We start from the raw sequence: 20,502 nt of genomic DNA, 5'->3' as shown, positions 1-20,502 counted from the left end.
ATAAATAAATCTTTTATAATGAGTAGTATCTCATAAACAAATTTTTTTTCCTATCCTTTAGTTGATGTGCTGTTTGTAAAATCGCTAAAAAAAATTAAATATATATCGATACTTGTGCACATTAAATCAGAACAATATTATTATCTCTAATTAAACAATTGTAAAATATTTTTGGATATTATTTGAAAGGTTGTGTAAATATTAGTTATTATTTAAATACAATATATAGATTTATTTTTTGTTATTTTACTAAAAACAAAAAATTAATTGTTGTAATAGTTATAGAGGTAATACTAAACTTTTCTAACATCGATATACAATTTTTTTTTGTTGAAGCACTAAACTCTTATATATTTTTTTCTATCATTAATTTGTATTTGTATATGAAATATAAAAACAAAAATTTACACAAAAGACTTTTACAGTCTTGAGAAACAATTACATATGATATATAATACTGGTTTCGTTTATTAATAGATAATAGATAAGAATATGAGATCACTAAAAATTTTCTTGAATAGCAATTATTACCAAAAAAAAAAAAATTTCTTTTTCCAAATGGCTTAATTAATTATTAAAATATGTGCATGACAAATCCAATACGTTGAATGAATTATAAATATAATTACAGAGAAAAAGACAAAATTGTACTCGGTATCCAATGGCATTCTTCCCGTTACAATAAATTAATTCGCCTCATTTCTGCCTAGAACAGAATATGAACATAAGTATCTAAATGATTATAATTATAGTTGATAATGTAAATGTACATTCAGGTAGATAAAAGTGCAATTATATTCTAGAAAATTTTTTAATATGATGCACTAATGAGTCCTGAGGACTCGAATTTTTTGTAGACATTAGAAAAGATTCTAATTATATTTTTTAAACATTTTTTCTTTACATTTAGTAACATAATATCAACGAATAATGCAACCATTTAAAATCTAGACATTATTATATCATTTTAATAAATGTTATTAAAAGAAACTAAAAAAATGTACATTTACTTCATCATCAATTATTTAAAAAAAAGATTAAAATATTAATACCTCTTGTAAATCATCACCTTCATCATATTGATCTCCAAGTTCATTTTTATTTACCCAGTATGAGTTTCGTTTCAATAAATTTTTAATGGGGAAATTATTCTGCTCTAGATTATCCGTCAAAGTGTAATCTAAAATACGATTTTTTTTTGTGTCAAGCATTAGATTTAATTTTGGGTGCACATTGGAACGTTTCCCAATATTATTCAGGAAACGGCGATTAGCATTAATTTGCTGTTGATCCTGAAGAGCTTTTTGGCGCGCCAATTCCAGAAGAACACGTTCCCTCAATACATCCAGAGAATTAGATACTGACAGTGAGTGGAGTTTTTTCACTCGATCTACGCCATTGATAGAATTGTTGATTTTCAAAGTATCATCCTGAAATTCATCAAGAGAATAATATATTTCTTTTTCAAGTACTATTTGTGTTTGATTTGTTTTAAAATTTTTCTGATCTTTCAAAAAGCCTTATAAAAAATAAAAAAGTTTGAAAACAAATAAATGTAGGAGTAAATGGAAAAATAACTTCTTCCATAAAAACGACCCAGATCAAAATATTTGAATAGTTTTAAATTTAAAATTCTTTATACGAGATAATGTTTTTTTTTATTTTTTATTTTAGTATTATTAAATTACAAGATAAAAGTAGAGATAAAATTCAAAAATAAACAGCAAAATGTTTTACCTCTGATGATTGTGGCCAGTAAACTTCATTAGCTGATGCTGATCTTCTATCATCAACAACATAAGGTACATATGTATTATACATTTCCCCATTCAAATCAGCGATGTCATTCCTTCGTTGATATGTCATATAAGATAGAGGTGTTGATTTCGAAGAACTTATAAATATTGTTAGTACCAATAAACTAACGAAAAACATCGTTTTAGTCAATTATCTCAAGCTGTATGACCTGAAACAAGTCAATAAATTTTCTTAATAATATTTTTATTGATTTCTTTATAATTAAAAATAAATATTGTCATTTTTCTCACATCAGTTTATCAGAAATTTACTTTTCATTTAAATATTAACAATATTTTCTTCAATAAAATTATTTTGTCAAAATTCATAAGACATTTTTTCCTAGACTCCAAATAATTCGTATCAAATATAGAAGTTAATTGATGAAAAACAATAATTATTCTATATATATATATTTAGTAAGTTAAACAGAAAGTATCTAAATTTACATGTAAAATTCTTCCCAGGCAATTTTCTAAATAAGAAGTAGGTGTGTTGATAGACATATGTTAAATAATTAATTAAATAATAATAGCTATTTTTTTCCAACATAAAAATTTAATTTTCTACCATGTTAAGTTTAATTAGAGTCTCTAGGAAAACACTTAAGTACTTTCAAGACTATATTATGCTGCAATTAATATTTTCATTCAAGTGCAGTATTGTAAATTTACATCTATACATGCACAGATATTACTGTGTTCAATTCAATTGAGCTTCACCGCAGTGATATTTGTGTGTTGCAGCATCAGGTTTATTAACACGATGGTTTAATTTGTCTTGGTAATTCGCGACGGGATTATAGAACCCAGCCACGCTTTTCAATTACCACAAACCTCATACCATAACGACCATTTTCACTTACTTTTCCCCTTTATTCCTTTGTATATTTCTTGCTTAATTTCTCCTATTTACCATTAACATATTTGTAATTTTTTTTTCTCTATATTAATATGTACATAAAAATAGCAAAAAGATATTTGTAGATATTTTGTTATTGCTATTTTAGACCTAGAGTATAATTATTTCGTTGGGTTTATTCAATTAAATAAGTCTCCATGGAAAAAAGTTCAAGAAAAAAATGTTACCATGTGAAATAACGTATAATTGTTGAATAGACCCTGAACTCTAATGATTCGTCGCCAATTAGGAGCTGAACCTTTGATAAAAGAATCTATCTCTACACGCCCCATGTAGCAAACAAAAAGATCCAAAACAAAGAAGAAATGTTAAATTATCTAACTTTCAATCAAGGTTGTATTTCGTGTCTTGATAAATATGTTGATTATTTTTTGTTGAAAAACTCAGGTAAATAGTAATCTTCAGGTATTTTTATCATTAAATATTAAAGAAAGATTCATTTAAAACTAATAAATTATTTACCACTGTTCTTCAATAGTTGAAAAGAATTAAATCATGTTTAACTAATCAAGAAAAACACTTCGACTATTGGAAATAAAAAAATCATTCATCAGTATTTTTCTGTTTAAAATTGTTCCAAGTAAAAATACGAAGTTTTATTCTTCCACTTTATTCATTCAGCCTTTTTAAGTATTCAAATCCTCCAATAAACGAAACATTCAGAATAAAGTACCAAAAATTTCCAACTTCCTGATTCACTCAATTTATCTTTTTAAGCTGAGACAACTTAACACTATCAGAATATTTGCAAAATTCTTGGCAATATTACAAGTGTGAGTAGAATAAAAAGATCCATCAGCCTGTGTTGTTTTTCATTAATTTTAAAAAGTTAAATAATTTCAAGTTTTAATAGATGATCATTACCTGAAGCATCAGATGCATCATATATTCTCCTTCATCCTGAAAATGCAATTATCCTTATCGCAACGTTCCAAACGAGCCACAAAAAGGCAATAAAGGTCACTTGTTTGATATACTGACTATGACCAATCACTATGATTTATTCTTTTTTTTTTTAAACTGGTACTCAATATCATATGATGATCTTTGATTTTAAGGTACATAGATATTTTGGTTTTATATGCAAATTAAAATTTATTTAATAGCTAAAAATATATGTATATAATGCATCAATATGTAAATTTTAATGATATTACTTTGCTTTCTCAGCACGTCTGTTACAACGTCAAGTTAGTTTTACTATTGCATACAGCTATAAAATCCTAGACCTAAGTATACAACTTTGAAGACTGGTGTAATGGATTGAACCAGGTTAAATGAGGTTGTTTCAAATTTAAAATTATTTAAGTATACATATACCAACTAACCTTTCCTTACATTGATGAAAATTCTAATGTTTATGTCAATATTTTTAATGATTATTAGTAATCTTCATGTAATATAACTAATTATCCTGCGTGACAAAAGTTTTTTATCATTAATGGTATTACTATAATTCTTTAACTGGTGAAGTAGATAATCATTAAGAAGAATGATAATAATTACAGCTCATTATCGATATGTATTTTGTTAGAAAAAGTGTTATTAGAGTGTGGGATACTTCACGTGAAAGATATAACACCTACGTATGAAAGAAAAATAATTAAAAAATATATTTTTTCAAGTACAACTTGAAGAAGATTCGATAAGTTTTAATAACAAAAAGAGAAAAGATTTTTTAGGTTTCAATTTCTTTTGATTTTATTCTGATTCAATGACATTCTTGATGTAATAAGAGCTAAAAGACAATGAAGAAGCTTTCAACTGAACACTTCTTAATTTCTTTAATTACGAAAATGATCTATAGCTTGTCCATTACTAGAATAAATCAAGTTAAGTTTTATTTAAATATTGAAATTCTTATTTATTATTAGACTTTTTAAATATTTGATATGATAAAAAATAGTGTTTGCTATAAAGGTAGATGGTTTAGTTGATAAGAATGTTATGAATTATCTAAAATCCTAGGATTGAAATAAACAATAAATAGTTATAGACAATGATAAGTTGTGTATATGTCAGTCAATCAATAAATGAAATATAATAATAAATAAAAAAGAAAAATAAATTGCGTAATTTATTATATTTTAACTCATGCTATGAAAGAATAGATACAAAAAATGGGATATATCTAAATCTGTCATGTTTTTAATTAACCCATTTCAATTGTTGGATGATGAACATAAAAACATCATCTTTGTTTTATATCAAACTAATTGTGAGAAATTGAAAGTTGCCTCTAATATCTAGTCAATTTTTCAACATGTTTATAGTTACAAAATATAAAATTAGAACTTCATACATTAATAATAAAGTTCAGAATTTACTTTTAAAGTGTAGTTAACGATATTTCAATTTTTTTATTTTTCAAATAAATTCATATTGGATAATAATTGAATTTTCCAATATTTCTTTTATTTTTTTTTTTAACGACTAATTAATTTTGTTTATTATAAATTTTAAAAAATAGATGAATTTCGGTACTTATTAAAAATATTCCTATTCAATGAGTTCTTAAAAAAATTCCAATATGGAAATGATAAAACATTTTTCACAAGTAATGCTTGAAAATTTTCTAATAAAGGAATGAATTAAATGTTCAGCTGATCGAGAGAGAAAATAAGGAATAAAATATATATATGTATATATATATCTGTACATGAAAATGTATTCTTAACGAGTTTAACATGAAATTAATGAGAAAAAAAAAAACAGAAAAATAATTCCTGTAAACATTGAAATTATTTTCACAGTCGGGTAGATACTCAAGTGAGATGCGTGTGATTCTTTTGTGAATGAAAAAAATAGAAAAATAAATTTGTATTCACACTCGACGTGTATACACTAGGAATTGCTTGCTGTGAAATTAAAATGTCAAGTAGAATTTTTTTCTGTCTTCATCAATCGGTCTTCCGTACCAATGCACGATCAACTTATTTTACATTCCGTAATAAATCTACATGTGAATGAATAAGTTATCTGTCACGAATATAACAAGATTATTTTTAGACTAATATCTGACAAATTGAATGAATAACATAAAAAAAAAAAACGACATTTTCCTATAATTTAACTCGCTAGAATATGACATTTAATTTATTCAACTTCTTTTTTCTTGCTTCCTTTTATACTTAATGAAACACAGAATAAGGTTAGTTTATATCGCTTGGCCATCTAGAAAAGTAGATTCAAGTTTATTGTCCTTTTATGTCAATAATGCAGATATCAGCACTAAAGATCGTTTATAGTCAAACGGTAGCTTTTAGTATTTCAAAGTGTAAGAAAATGATCTTTTCCAATCTTTTGCAGTGAACTATCATAATCACTACTACTATTATTTCATAGTAAACAGTTATAAATAATCCATATTTACGTGATTAGATCGAGAATAAAAATTTTATTCGACATTAAAAATAGGCGTCAAAAATATTCGGAATTTTATTTTCATTTTTACTATATAAGATGTTTCCATAGGGGAGCTGAGTTTTTTTTTATAGTCTGAAGATAGCCATTAAAAATAGGTGGGTAAACATCAGGTGTGATTTTAATTAAATTTTTTAATATATTTTTTTATGAATAATCAAAAACATGAAAAATTTTTTTATTATCTTTAATGGTGATTTTATATTTAGGTATCTAGTCTCAATCATCCCTAGGATATTTGATGCACAACAAGGGAAAGTGAGGTATAATCGAGGGCTAAACAAATCCTGCAATTTTTTTATGACTTTGAGGGGTAAATTAATTCCTAAAACTTGTTTATATAATAAAGTTTTCTTTTATAAAAATATTTCAACATAGTGTGGGGAATATTAAAATGTGGGCGTTTTATATAGGCTCTTATGTACGTTATGATTTTGTTTTAAATTTTCAGACGCCCTTAGAACCTCATATTGAAGTGTTTACTTCATGGCTTGGATCTTTGAAATTGAAAATAAAAAAGGTTTGTGTAAAATGCATCTGCTTGCCTCTCTTTTTTTCTATTATTAATACCTAACATACTTGAAGCGTTCAATTTCTTCATGGCAAGTACCTGGTATTGACATTACGCCGCACTGTACAAACTCAAGAAGGTCATATTTACAGTCGAAATACTCTGGAGACAATCATAGAACATATTAGAGAAAGAATATATTGCAAATATTTCTGGGTAAATTTTGAGTATCTGAGAAATGAGAAATTATTGTTTTGATATTTTATTGAACGTATCTAGAATTTAGTGTCAACTGGTAGCCAATATATTTATTAAAGTTTCAAAAACAAATTTAATTGACTAAAAAAAAATTTATTCAGTAGAAACCTTTATTTTAATTTATCTTTACTTCAAAAATGAAAAAAAAAAATGAATATTTGCACTAAATGGTAATATTTATGTGCATATAAAATGACTACAAAAATAAATCATTTAAATAAAACAAATTTGTTGCACTTTGTAGCTTTATAAAATAGAAATATTTTTAGTAGAAATAAATATTTTGTTATAAATGTCAAGCAACAAATGTCACTTGGAAAGAATATTATTTGTGTTTTGTACATCAAACTTTATTTTGAAAATTTTTAATTCTGATAAAAGTTAGATAGTTTAAAAATAAAAAAATTATTCTAATGATCAATATATATCTATAACTATAAACTTGGAGTGGACTCCAGAAGAAATTAAATTTAAGTTTAACAATAGACTAAACTATTTAAAAGTTGGATATTTCAAAGAAGCTTCGAATGCTTGATCAGATTAAGATTTGAATAATTTAATGAACTATCAACGTTGTTGTTAACATCTATGATTGTCAAAAGTTATAGCATACAATACTCATTTGTTATCAGGTCTATTTTTTATTACTCTCTTAATATCTATCAACGAATATAATTTACAATAAAATAAAATTATTATATTTAAGAAATCATTGTTAATGAATAGCCAAGTACTCAGTCATTTTGCTTTCAGTGCACCATTGGATGTTTTATGATCTCAAAATCTAAATAATCTTTAAAGATTTATGAGATTACCAATAAAACATGGAGCAAATATAAATGACTTCAGTGATCAATGCCAAATCCCTTTGGAATTAGCAGAAAATATGATGAAGTTGTCACTTGCTTCAAAAAAGCAGGGCAAAATCAAGGTAATTAAGGAAGATTTTTTTAGATTTAATTAGATTATGGGACGAAAAAACAGGATATATTTATACAATCTGTTTATTCATTATTTTCAGAATGTTATTTACCTTTTTTAAGGTACTAATAAAATTAAAGTACTTGTTACTTCATTGTTGAGTACATTTAATTACAATAAAAAATTTTAAAATGTAATATAAAAAATAAATAGCTCATTTTAATTAAAGTAATTAATTTTTTATAGAAATATGAAAAGGAAAAATGAAGTTTCTTTTTATCTATAATGAAAAATTAATGATCACTTATTCCTCAAATATTATTAGTTGTAACATAAATAGCTAAGGAAAGGTAAGTGTAGTGGTTACTGATGCATTAATTATTTTAATATCGAATTAAAATTCAAGCAATGTGGTTAAAAGTTGAGTATCACGGCCTTGTCATAATATTAAAACAATGTTAAAAGACATCGAGTACTGATTCTAATAAGTTTAAATGAGTTTGTTCGTGCCGGATGCAATGAATGCTTCTACATATGTTACGATTCCATGATGTAATAACGAGCGTTCTGATTCAGTTTAATATACATCTTAGTTATATATTTATTTATTAATGTACACTTATATTATTAGATCAAAGGGTACATATAAATTAAATAATATCTTTTTATAGAAGAAATTTTCTTTTTTTTTTAAATATCGCCCAGTCATCTTATGAATAAAAAAAGAGAAGTTTAATTATTGATATATTAATTAATCAGTTATTAATTGTGTTTGAAATTTATACCGTAGGTAAATTTGATACCTTACATAGTGTCATCATGTAACTATAAATATTTTAAGAGTAGTTTAAAATTTTAAATTAATTTATTATGTTGGACAACTTTGCCATTGAATAAAATAGAGAAAGAAAAAATTTAAGTAAAATTAATTAAGTAATAATAAATATAAAAAGTGATAAAAATAGATAGAGACTTCTAGAAAATAGGAATGAGACTCTTAATCGAGTAATGACAAGTGCAGCATCCTCATGATCGTAAATTCATTATAGTCTAACTTCGACTGTACTTGACATTGATCATCTTCATTATCATCATGCTATTATCAAAGGGAATGATGATTTATTTAACATAGCAATGATTCATATGACGTCAACAAAAAATGAAGAGTAAAATCTTTTACTTGCACTGAATTAGAGAGAAAAATTTATTTATAAAGTGATATGAAATGAAACTATTCCAATTTACTGTGATTTGATAAAATATAAATTTAAGGGTTGTGCTTTGATGCTGATTATCACCATCTTCAGGTCCTAGACATCAGAAATGTAACTATTTAATAACATCATATGCATAAAATATTAATAATATTTACTCATTAATTCACTTATTATTATTTTTTCAAAATATTTCTCATGATCAATATGTGCATTATTTATAATAATAAATAATTTTAAACAATAAAAAAAATGTTATGTTTGATTTGATATGATTTTAGTAGAATTTAGATCAAAGCATGATAATAATTAGTGTAATAAATGATAATAAATCTCAAGTTGTTTTAGTAAAAACACTGAATGTGGGCCGGTCTGATCATAGTCGGAGTATTCTACTGGTTTAAAAAAAATTTCAATTTAAAAAAAATATGAATAAATAATTAACTGAGAGGGAATTGTATATTTTTGCTAAAAAGGTCATTTCCATAAGCAGTTAAATATTATTATAGGAAGTCAACTTTCTTATTCTTATTTTTTTTTTTTTTTTTCCTATCAGATAATGATGCGTCACTTATATTCTCACTTTCGACATCCGACATTATGATATTCACTTACTTCCTGCTTAATACTATGGATACTTGGCTTTCTTTGTACGGTTTTCTTTTTGTTTTCACCTTCTTTTGATAAAAAGAAAAAAGAGTACTCGATTACATTCTTATACATCTCTGGCAATTCTATAAAAGAAAAAAAAAAATATTCTACCACCTGAGATAATATAAATGCTTGAGCAGAAAAAATTGATATGAAATATAGGAATTGCAATAAATATTTTTCCACATTGCAAGTCATGAGAAATGAGGAATCAAGATGATGAAAAAGACCGAAAGATTGAGACAGTGGAATGTGTGATGAGAAAAATAGAGCACACTATAACAAGTGTAATTTCGATAAATATGGATCATCATTTTTCTTAGTATGTTATCTGAATCTAGATCGACATCTATATATATATATATATTGAATATAAACTGATTTTTCATTACCCCTAGGGAATGGTCAATCTTCTAGTTGCACGTTATAACTTGCTACATAGTTTTTATGACAATATATACTTTATTTTCACATTTGAGAAAATAATATAACAATATTTTAGGTAAAAATGATTTTATGACAAAAAAAAATGTGGGTCATCAAAATTTCATAAAAACATATGGCAGTTGCGTGCACGATCCACAAATTAGTTATGAGGATGCCCAGAGCTCAAATTATCGCGTGCAGATAAATGCGTTATGATTTTCTATAACTATCGGTCCGTACATTTAGATAATCGAATCTCCAACAAATTCGCTATTCCACCGAGAGTTTTCAATATTTTTAATTAATCTTTCTATCGTTATTGTATCAATAATATTTATGCATTCTGAATAACAAATGTGTGTTAATCTGATTTCTTTTTTGTTGAATAATTTCAACTAAATCATTTTTTTTTTTGTTTTAAATTCAGTGAGATAAAATTAATTTTATCTATTAACAATAGTTTGAAATAGTTTAAAATATTTCAATTTATTAACAAATAATATACAATATTTATTATAAATATTTTAAATAAATAAAAAAAAAAAGAGAAAAATCGGTAATAAAATATAAAAATTAAAATTTTTTTTTAAAAGGAATTAAATAATTATTTTTATTATTAAAATGATTATTTATTTATTTTAAATTATTATTAAATATAGAAAAAAAATTAAATATTGATATAATAATAAAATAATTTTAAAATAATGAGCAGTATTTTTTTATTTAATTTCGCTGGCATGTTATTAAAATATTAAATACAGAATAATTTTATTTAAAACTAATTTATTTATTAAAAAAAAAGTTTAATTTTCCATTGGTCTAGGATTAGTCCTTCTATTTATTATTGCAATTAAACTTGTTTATAATTAAAATAAATTGTATTTTACAAACATTTAGTACATAAAAATTAAAAAGATAAAAATAGTATGAAATGCAAAAAAAAAAAAAAATCTTCCTGAAAATTGAGGAAGTTTGATAATAAGAAGAACCTGAAGTAATTCTAATTCAAATATATATCTATATAAAAATACGAAGAAAAAAGAGGTAATGATGGTGATAGTAAGTAATAAATATAATAAAACTCACGGAATAAGTTGACTTGTGAATTACAAAACTCCAACTATTGCAGCTGTTGACCCAGAAGAAAAATAATCACTGAAGGAAAATGAGAAGGAATCAGACAGGAGAGATTTTGTCACGTTTTTAAATTTTCCTTCCGACTTCTTTCACCCAAGTAAGTCAAAATACAACCCAAGATTCTTTTTTTTTTTTTTATATCACCAGACTATCTTTCTGATGATCAAGGATACTTTGATTTACTTAACACAATATTGCCAAAATAATACCACCCTTCAATTAATTACTCTAGACTTTTGAATATATATTTCAAAAAAAAAAACTACCGGTACTAAGATTCTTTTGGATACCGATTTCCAGACGTTTAATTTTAGTCTGTCGTACTTATTTTCAAATAACTGTCATAGACACGTTAAGAAGAAAATAAATGAAAAACACTGATATCAATGAATGTAATGATTTAGTGATTATTTCACCGCCAAGTGGACCTTGTTTTCAGCAGAATGTACCACCAGCGTGTGACGTTAGCACCCGAATGCCAGTGAGCTTTTATAGGCGTCTATACCGCGCTCTACTCTGCTAGTCCTCCTGCCTACCTGCTACACCGAGTCTATGAAGCTTTTCTGGACCGGGATCACTACTACGACCACCGATTCATCCCGAAGCTCGCGCGCTTTTACACCTTTGTGCGCATACACTAGTCATCTACAAATAATCCTCTATTTTCTGCGCTTTTTTATACATATATTATATATTTATTACATATTATCTACTGTTATTATTCCGAGCTATTGCTTACTTTCTGATCACCTGTTGCTTTTATTTCTTCATCTTTTTATCTTGAATTCGTATGAAAAATCTTTTATAATATTTTCTTTTTTTCTTTTAATTTGATTCTAATTATCATTATTTCATTTATAACAATTATTTAAAAATGAGTTTTTCGATAAAAAAATAAATGTATGTTTTGATAAATTTGATTTTTTTGAAATTAATGTTGAAGGAAATTATTTTTTATTGCATTTTTTTAAAAAACTGAGTAAAAATTATTATAAAAATAACAAATATTTATTTAAATTCATTGTTAAAAAATGAAAAATTGTTGGAAAAATAATTATCATTTGTTCAGAAAGGATTGTCTTAGTTTTGAAAAATATATGTTGCCTAGTTGTTTTCGAACAAGTTATACCTTAAAAGTGCTTAAAACGTGGAATTGAACAGAAAAGTGAATAGTACAAATGAATGTAAAGTTTTATTAACAATAAATAAAGTTTGAGTATTATTATAATAAAATGAATCACTGCAAATTAATGTATATATTTATAAATTAGAATAATTCCCTGTAAAAATTATTACATTTTGTAATCACTTCAAACACTTTTTAAGATGTATTAAATTCTATTACTTTTTTAATTAAAATTTAATATTAAATATAGTTTATTACATTATTTTAACACACTGTGAAAATCAGGGGTTTGCAATAAAATGAATGGATGGATACTTTTTCTAGTTCCATTTTATTAGAATATTATTATTTCACTAAGAAAAAAAATTACTAATACCAATAAAATATTTTTTAATAATAAATTAATGATAATTAGTTCTTTTATTCATTAATTAATTACAAATTATAAATAAGAATACTTTTGCACCAAATTATCCCTTGTTGAAAATCCAAATTTTTGTTTACCTTACTAAAAAATTATTATTAACAACTTTCTTTCCATTCAAATGTATTTTTATATTTTCCCCTTTTTTATATATTTATTTATATTACAGCAAATAATACGACATCCAAATACAAATATTGTCATTTATTTTTTATTAATGCAGACATTTATAAACAAATCATAATTTTTTGATTCAAATGAATAAAAGAGTTGAATTATATTAATATAAATCGATTGCAAGACAATTATTTTTTTGGAGTATAAAAATTTTTTTTATTCCACTGTACTTCTTATATTTGACGTAATTACCATTTAACGAAGAGTGAACGAAACAAAATGGACCCTGTTCTTTGTCATTAATTTTTAAAATATTCATGATAAAATAAATTTCATTCTCATGAAAAGTATATCCATTACTACACTTCAAAGAAAGTATTCATCTTTATTAATATTTTAATTTCATTTTAAAATTTTTTTAATTTTTTAAGAACCTCTTTTTACACTTCAGTGATTTTTAATGAATAAAATAAGATCCAGTATTTGTGATTTAAAAAAATTTTTAACCAATCAATATTGATTGTTTTAAATGATTAATTAAATATGACGTCATGTTAATAGTCAATAAAATTAATTTCTGATTAAATTTATCAATAAAATATAACGAGGAAAATGTGTGTCAAGTAGTCGTAAGCTTTATTAGTAATAAATAAAAATTATTGATGCTGTAAAAAAATTATTTTCTAGTTTTTACAATATTTTTACTTTATCTTCAGTTAAAACTATTATTTTTACCAGCTCAAAAGTTTACATAGGCTCAGTATTGAAGGACGTAATTATTGAGTTTTGGATTACAAGAAAAAAGTTTGTAAGTTTAGGACTAGAGAAAAGGTACTCCTAGACAAGAAGAATAGAAGTAAATATTAAAAAAAAAAAAAAATAAATCCTATTTATACAGTTGATGAAGTTGTGTAAAATAAACTCAAAAAAGTTTGTTTAATAAATTTATGTCTTCATTAAAAAAAATTAAACTGTTATTTATTTGTCGATATATTTTTTAATTCATTAAAAATAATTTAGTTTAAATTATAACAAAGTATAAATTATTTACTGGTTAATTTTATTTATAAATATATATAAAAATATTACAAATAATGTTAACTTTATTTACTTTACTTTATTTCTTAACTTTCAGATTCAAGGATATATTGTTGTTGATTTTCTATGTGATGTAAAGAAAAAAAGTTTTACGAATAAACTAGTGGATATCGAACTTTTTGCATTCATTGAGTTGATGGTCTAGTTATCGATCCAAAAAAATATTCAAGCATGATATGAATACACAATTGGTAAATTAAGACGAGGATTATCGAGAAGCAAATCCTTTTGATAATATTTATAGATTTGGGGATTTTATTAAACCTAAATATTGATATCATACTTTTATTTTTTTTATCAATACCATTTTTCTTATTTTTCCTTTTTCAATTCAAATACTCCAAAACAAATTGAATCTAAAAAATAATCAATACATTTTACTTTATAACAAAATAATATATCAATTTTTATTATTAATATAAAAAAAAATTATTAATTACACAGAGAAAAGTAATAATAAATTTTTTAGTCTGATCACAGCTACGGTTTACTACTTATTCAAAGCTGTAAGCGTAGGAAGATGATGCTGGTTAGGTCTTTCAAGGTCAGTGACTTAAACTCACTCAATCGAAATGATGACTGTGTCACAATGATGAAATTATAATAATAGTTATGAAAATTCATTATAAAAATAACATAAAACATTCTTTTTTTAAACTCCATTCATATTTGAATAAAAATTCGATTAATAAAATGATATTTTTGGTAAAATTTTATCAGAAAAATATTTATCCTAATCTTGATGTTTAAAAATTTTTCTATCTATTAGAAAAGGTCCTGAGTAATGTTAGGAAATTATTTTAATTCTAAGGGATGTAGTTTCATTTTTAAATTCAGAATATAATTTTAAATAAATTTACAATTTGTTAATGCTCCATAAATCTCTATCGATATTTTTATGATTACTATTTGACACTGATCTTATAATAATTCTAGCTAAAACGTATAATCTTATCACCTTTGGATGAATCCTTTGATTAGGCATGTACAACATCAGACAATATATCAATCGAGTAGTGTAGCTAGGAGGATAAGTGTGCTTGAGTAGATTTGTGAATTGCACTGGATAATTTATGATTCCTGATAACGTCAGTATTCTATTTTTATTCTTCATTAAAAAAATAGTTTAAATAATATTTTTCCCATAATTTAGTATTTATTACAATCTATGTTTTTAACTAAACAATAAATAATTGTTATGAACTATTCATAATAAAGTTAACTACATTGAGAAAAAAATTTTCATTTGATGAATGAAATATTTTATTGAATCATTACAATGAATTTTATTGTTATTGCATAAAACATTTTATTGATTTAATAAAATTATAAATAGTTGTAAAAAAAAATTTTCTATTTAACTTAACACACAATAGTTTTTATTAAATAATGAACTATTTAATTATTTAATAAAATATTTTATTTATCTAGTAAAAAATTTTGTTTAAAAATAAATTACTATTGGAAAAGTTAAAATATTTTTATCAAAGTTAATAATGGTTTATAATTTAAATAAAGTTCATGAATATAACTTTTGTTATTAAAAAAATACAACAATTGTGATGAATAGATAGAATGAAATTATAACAACAAACAAGTTTATTCCTTCAGAGAGAAAGATGTGACATCAAAATACATATGCAGGTCTAAATATTATTATAAAGGACTTTTTCAACAAGGATTATTTGCATGTAAATTGTCAAATAAAGACAACATTGTTACAACATGAAGAAATTTGTTTTTCAGTGTAGATATTTTGAATAAATTTTATACAATATTAACTGTAATATACAACAGAGAAAGATTTTTATCAATGCAACTTGTCACTTTAATATAAAGAGATGACCTTAGAGAATAGATAATCTGGTCTATTTGGTATTTTTTCGAATTCACAGTTCCGGGTAAATGATCACACTGGTGTTTCTCAGTGACAATTTTTCATTATGGGAATCACAGGACAATGACTAAGGAATAAAAATAACCTGTGTATTTCTATGTAAGTAGAAAAGTTAACTTAAAACTAGAAAATGTATTGTATGAGCTTGTCACATTATTTGCAAGTTATTTTATGAGATTCACTTGCTTATGAAGACGAAATAAAATGTGATATTGTTAAATAAATCAACTTATATTTTGAACTTAAATAGATGATGACCTAAAAGTAAAAGTTTACCTTAATTACTCTACAAGAGAACATTTAGCACCCAAGATTCTAGAAACGTTGGATCCAAACCCAACAACTGCCATGTTTCTTCCAACAAAAAATACTTCGCATGAACTTTTCTCAGCTTTAATTATCTCTTAGCACCATTTTTTATCTGGTATAATGATTGGGAAATTTTTTAGCATTGAAATTGAAATAGTAGCTTCACTTCTAGAGCTATTTTAGAGTTTCCAAAAATATTCTAACAATAGTCTAGATGTTAATAAATACTAAATATTTAAAAATTTGTCGTAAACTAATTATTCAATACTAAGTAGTCTGTAGTAAGGTGATCATAAACTTTCGAAAACTTGAAATTGACCAAGAATTTAATAATCAACCAATAGTTGGTCAATCATAGGTTTCAGCAACCTTATGATAAAGAAATTATTACTCAACCATTTGTCTGTTCATTTCGATGTGGATTATTACCTCAGAATCAATTGTAAATACCCTTATATTGTCATTATAGAAATAAACCATCATAAAATTAAAAACAATAACAGATCTCACTTGCAAGTAGTACAAATCGAGCTTAATCAGGCTTTCTTATTTATTTAAATTTGGAAGTTCTTATTCCATAATAAATGATCAAATTTGTCTAATCTTCGTATGTGAGTATAATAAAAAATAGCTTTTTCCCAACCAGATTTTTGCAGAAATGAATTTTTATAGTAGCTAAAAATAATAAATTATAAACTTTACTTATTCAGGTCAATATTAATATTGTTATAATCATAATTGTTTATAATTTAATATCTATATTAAATCTATCATAAAATGACCCAAACATCATGGTTTCCTTGCTTCATAATTAGATTAAATGATACCATATGATTGTGCCTTCAGCTGTACATCCAAAACTGCTGACAAACAAAGTGGATAATAATATTTTGGTATATGATTTTATAATGAATTATTTCATATTATCATATTATTAGGTACTTACTATTAGCAACAAGTCGACAAGCCAGTAATCTGATGAAACCATGCATCAGAAAATAATTATGATTATCTCAAATGAAAATATGCGGGTACTCTGATGTATATATTTATGTTCTGATTAAATCTCCAAACCATTTCAAACTGGTTGTAATTCATTTTTTTTTTAATTATTCAAAATATAATTATGTAAAGCAAATTGAAAAAGTTCGTGATGATGAAATGTTTAAATAATCCATCAAAAACTGAGCTACTGATTCAAAATAATGAGCAAGACATTATGATTCTATGCAACAATTCTTCATCAAGGATAACTTTGTTGATAACAGTGATAACTCAGACAATAAAATAATAAATTTCCAATATGTTGATCATAATTAGGAGGAGAATTTTTTAAACATTTAATATTAAAAAATGTAAAAAAAAGAAGAAATATGTAACTAATATTGATGTAACATTTTGATCAAAGTGTAAAATAATAATATTCATTAAGTGCAAAAGTGATGTAGCTTGACCACACTATTAGCACTTATTGCATTTATGTTATACTTGAATCAATTTAAATAGAGAGTTCACATTGAACATCATACAGGTATACTCTTGAGTAGTTTACTGATACATGAGTGATGATAAAGTGCTTCCCAGTTTATCATTCTGACATTCACATAAATTTCATTTAGAAACTAAAATCAAATTGCTATCATTAAAGATCACATGAAAAAAATTACTCTGTTGCTTTAATAGATTGAAGCTCTGAAAAAAATTTTTTTTGTTTCAGTGCAGTTAGTTGTGACGTAAAGATCAGTTAATGATTTTTGATGAATTCTAGCAAACATAAGCTTATTAAGAAAGAGTAGAAAGGACATCTTGACTACACGAAGTAATTTAAATAATCATCAAATTCATGAAAACTTTTGAGAAGGATTATTTTGAAAGGATTTCAAAACTTTTTATCATTTTATTTAATCCTCTTTCTTCTTTCAAGAATATTATCTTAATCCAGATGAAATGTATTATTAAATCAAAAAACTTCATTAATTTGTAAATGAACTAATCAACGTTACTGGAGAATCTCTTGTTTCTAAGAATATATTTTATTTCTTTAAATAAAACTATAAGTAAAAATATGAGAACTTTAATTAATATATAACCTTTAATTTTTTTTTTTCACTTGTAATCAAGTATTCATAATAATTAGTTCAGCTTCTTTTTTTATGTTGATAACAGAGAAGATATCTTACGCTGCTATTTTGCTTACTCTTTAATCAATCAATATTTTTATTGATCAACTTTTCATCTTTCATGTGACATTGATAATGGAGGTATATTTACATGTAGATAAAACTCAGAAACCATATAAAACCTAAAAGTTGTTTATTTATTAGAAACATTAGTTTTTAACTTCAAAAACTTTAGTATAACCTAATTGTAATTTTAGCTTTATTTTCACAATATAAAAACTTTTCCAAATAATCGCACTTGGTATTTCGTGTTCATCGTCATTCAAGTTTGAAGTTAGATGAGGAATTATGAAAACTAATGAGTACTTAAAAATAAAATATTGAAGGTAAGGGCGTTTATTAGACAGGGTAAGAAAAATTCACTGGGTTTCAAGCTCAGTCAATGAAATTATTTTAGTTTGCTATAGTTTCCCGCTTAAATGACGTCAGCATTATTAAATACTTGTGTGTAGGCGCCTACCTTACTACTATACTACTTGTCATTTCTCATCATGTGCAGAGACAAATGTATTAGTGTGCTCCAATATTATTCTACACAAATAAATAATTTCTATTGTAATCAAACATCCTATCATATGGATTTATAAATGTATTTGTACACATACGTAATCGTATGTTATGAATGAAAGCAATTTAACAGTAGAATAATAAAATACATAACCTACAATCATTATTCTATACATTTTCGAGAATTGTTTGGAAATTCAATTAATCACTTTTATGTGCTACATATAATTGTGTTATTAATAAATCTACGTGGACAGATTTGTTGAATATTAATTTACTTTTATATTAATCTTTTGGGATTTAGTGTGATAATGTACCATGATAAAATCAAGGGAAATATCAACATTGTCTACTCTAAAATTAGAAAATTTAACTATTTTAGAAGCTGAACAAAAAACTATTGATAAAGATCCATTTTGTAGGCTTAAAATTGACGATGCCAGTATTCTTGATAGTATTAATGATAGAACAATATGTGGGAAATGTTATAAGTCTCGTAAATTTTTTTGTTATACTTGTTATACACCTGTTATTGACCAAAAATATTTTCCACAAGTTAAAGTAAGTAAAAATTTTTTTCTTTAATTAAAAAAGTATGAATAAAAAATATTAATTATATATTTTAGTCATGAATTTATAATTAAAGATAATAATATTATTTATTTACAGTTACCAATCAAAATTGACATTATTAAACATCGAAAAGAGATCGATGGAAAGAGCACTGCAATTCATGCAGCAATTTTAGCTCCTAACGATGTGACAATTTACACCTATCCAGATTTTCCAACATTCGCAGCTGATGATAAAGTTAGTAAAATTAATTAGTTTTCGGTCAAATTTCATGCATCAAAAATTAGTTTTTAAATAACTGATCATTGAAAATAATTAATATTTCAGGTTGTTCTCATTTTTCCTAGAAAAAATGCGTCCACCATCGAATCTCTAGTGTCATATAATCAATTCAAAGAAAATAATCAAGATAAAACAACATTAGGGAATAAAAATATCCCAATAACCAGGGCAGTTTTTATAGACAGTACATGGCAACAAACTAAAGCTATTTATAACGATGAAAGATTGAAAGCCTTACCGTGTGTTATTTTAAAATCAAGAATATCACAATTTTGGAGACATCAGAAAAAAAGTCCTAGATGGTATCTAGCGACTATCGAAGCAATACATCAATTTTTAATAGAACTACACGAATGTTCTTATGATATAACTTCACCAAAAGAATACTGTGGCCAATATGATAATCTACTATATCTATTCAAGTATATGTATGACAAAATACATACTTTTTATGATCATAATCAACTCAAAGCTTATAGAAGACCTTTAAGATAAATAAAATGCAATTCATTTGATAACAGAATGATTTAATTTCTATTCGTGATTTCGTAAGTTATTTTCATTTATTTTCCATCATCATTACTACACAAATATATTAATATTTTATTGTTTTCATAATTATAATGTATCAACATCTCAACACTGAATACTTTTTTTTTCTATAAATGCGAGGAAACGCATCAATTTTTTTATTTTCATTTTTTGTTAACTTAGCTCGCCAAAGTTAAAT

The 20,502-nt window shown here is 24.6% G+C and overlaps 2 protein-coding genes and 1 long non-coding RNA gene across 5 annotated transcripts; 2 read left to right on the top strand and 1 right to left on the bottom strand.

Moving 5' to 3' along the window:
• Positions 1 to 468: 468 nt before the first annotated feature.
• On the bottom strand, positions 469 to 20,146 carry Dh44 (diuretic hormone 44). Of its 2 annotated transcripts, none has more exons than XM_035093816.1 (4): positions 20,011 to 20,146; positions 1,738 to 1,966; positions 1,053 to 1,430; positions 469 to 706 (listed from the first exon to the last, which is right to left on the bottom strand). In XM_035093816.1, the coding sequence occupies exons 2-4, from the start codon at positions 1,933 to 1,935 to the stop codon at positions 677 to 679; spliced, it is 606 nt and encodes a 201-aa protein (XP_034949707.1). In that variant the 5' UTR covers positions 1,936 to 1,966; positions 20,011 to 20,146; the 3' UTR covers positions 469 to 676. The 2 variants fall into 2 exon arrangements, with proteins under 2 accessions (XP_034949707.1, XP_034949706.1); XM_035093815.1 differs by lacking the exon at positions 20,011 to 20,146 and adding an exon at positions 11,209 to 11,803.
• LOC118073358 (uncharacterized) lies at positions 6,072 to 7,826 on the top strand. Of its 2 annotated transcripts, none has more exons than XR_004691102.1 (4): positions 6,072 to 6,254; positions 6,351 to 6,454; positions 6,593 to 6,661; positions 7,664 to 7,826. It is a non-coding gene; the product is annotated as an uncharacterized lncRNA (long non-coding RNA). The 2 variants fall into 2 exon arrangements; XR_004691103.1 differs by lacking the exon at positions 7,664 to 7,826 and adding an exon at positions 6,727 to 6,859.
• On the top strand, positions 18,769 to 20,290 carry LOC118073355 (DTW domain-containing protein 1). Its single transcript, XM_035093814.1, has 3 exons — positions 18,769 to 19,478; positions 19,587 to 19,727; positions 19,818 to 20,290. Exons 1-3 carry the CDS (start codon positions 19,236 to 19,238, stop codon positions 20,265 to 20,267), a joined length of 834 nt encoding a protein of 277 aa, XP_034949705.1. The 5' UTR covers positions 18,769 to 19,235; the 3' UTR covers positions 20,268 to 20,290.
• The last annotated feature ends 212 nt before the right edge of the window (positions 20,291 to 20,502 follow it).

This window comes from Chelonus insularis, unplaced genomic scaffold, assembly GCF_013357705.1.
Source record: "Chelonus insularis isolate UGA/USDA-ARS -01 unplaced genomic scaffold, ASM1335770v1 scaffold_277_pilon, whole genome shotgun sequence".
NCBI lineage: Eukaryota > Metazoa > Arthropoda > Insecta > Hymenoptera > Braconidae > Chelonus > Chelonus insularis.
This window is presented reverse-complemented; position numbering and strand designations above follow the sequence as displayed.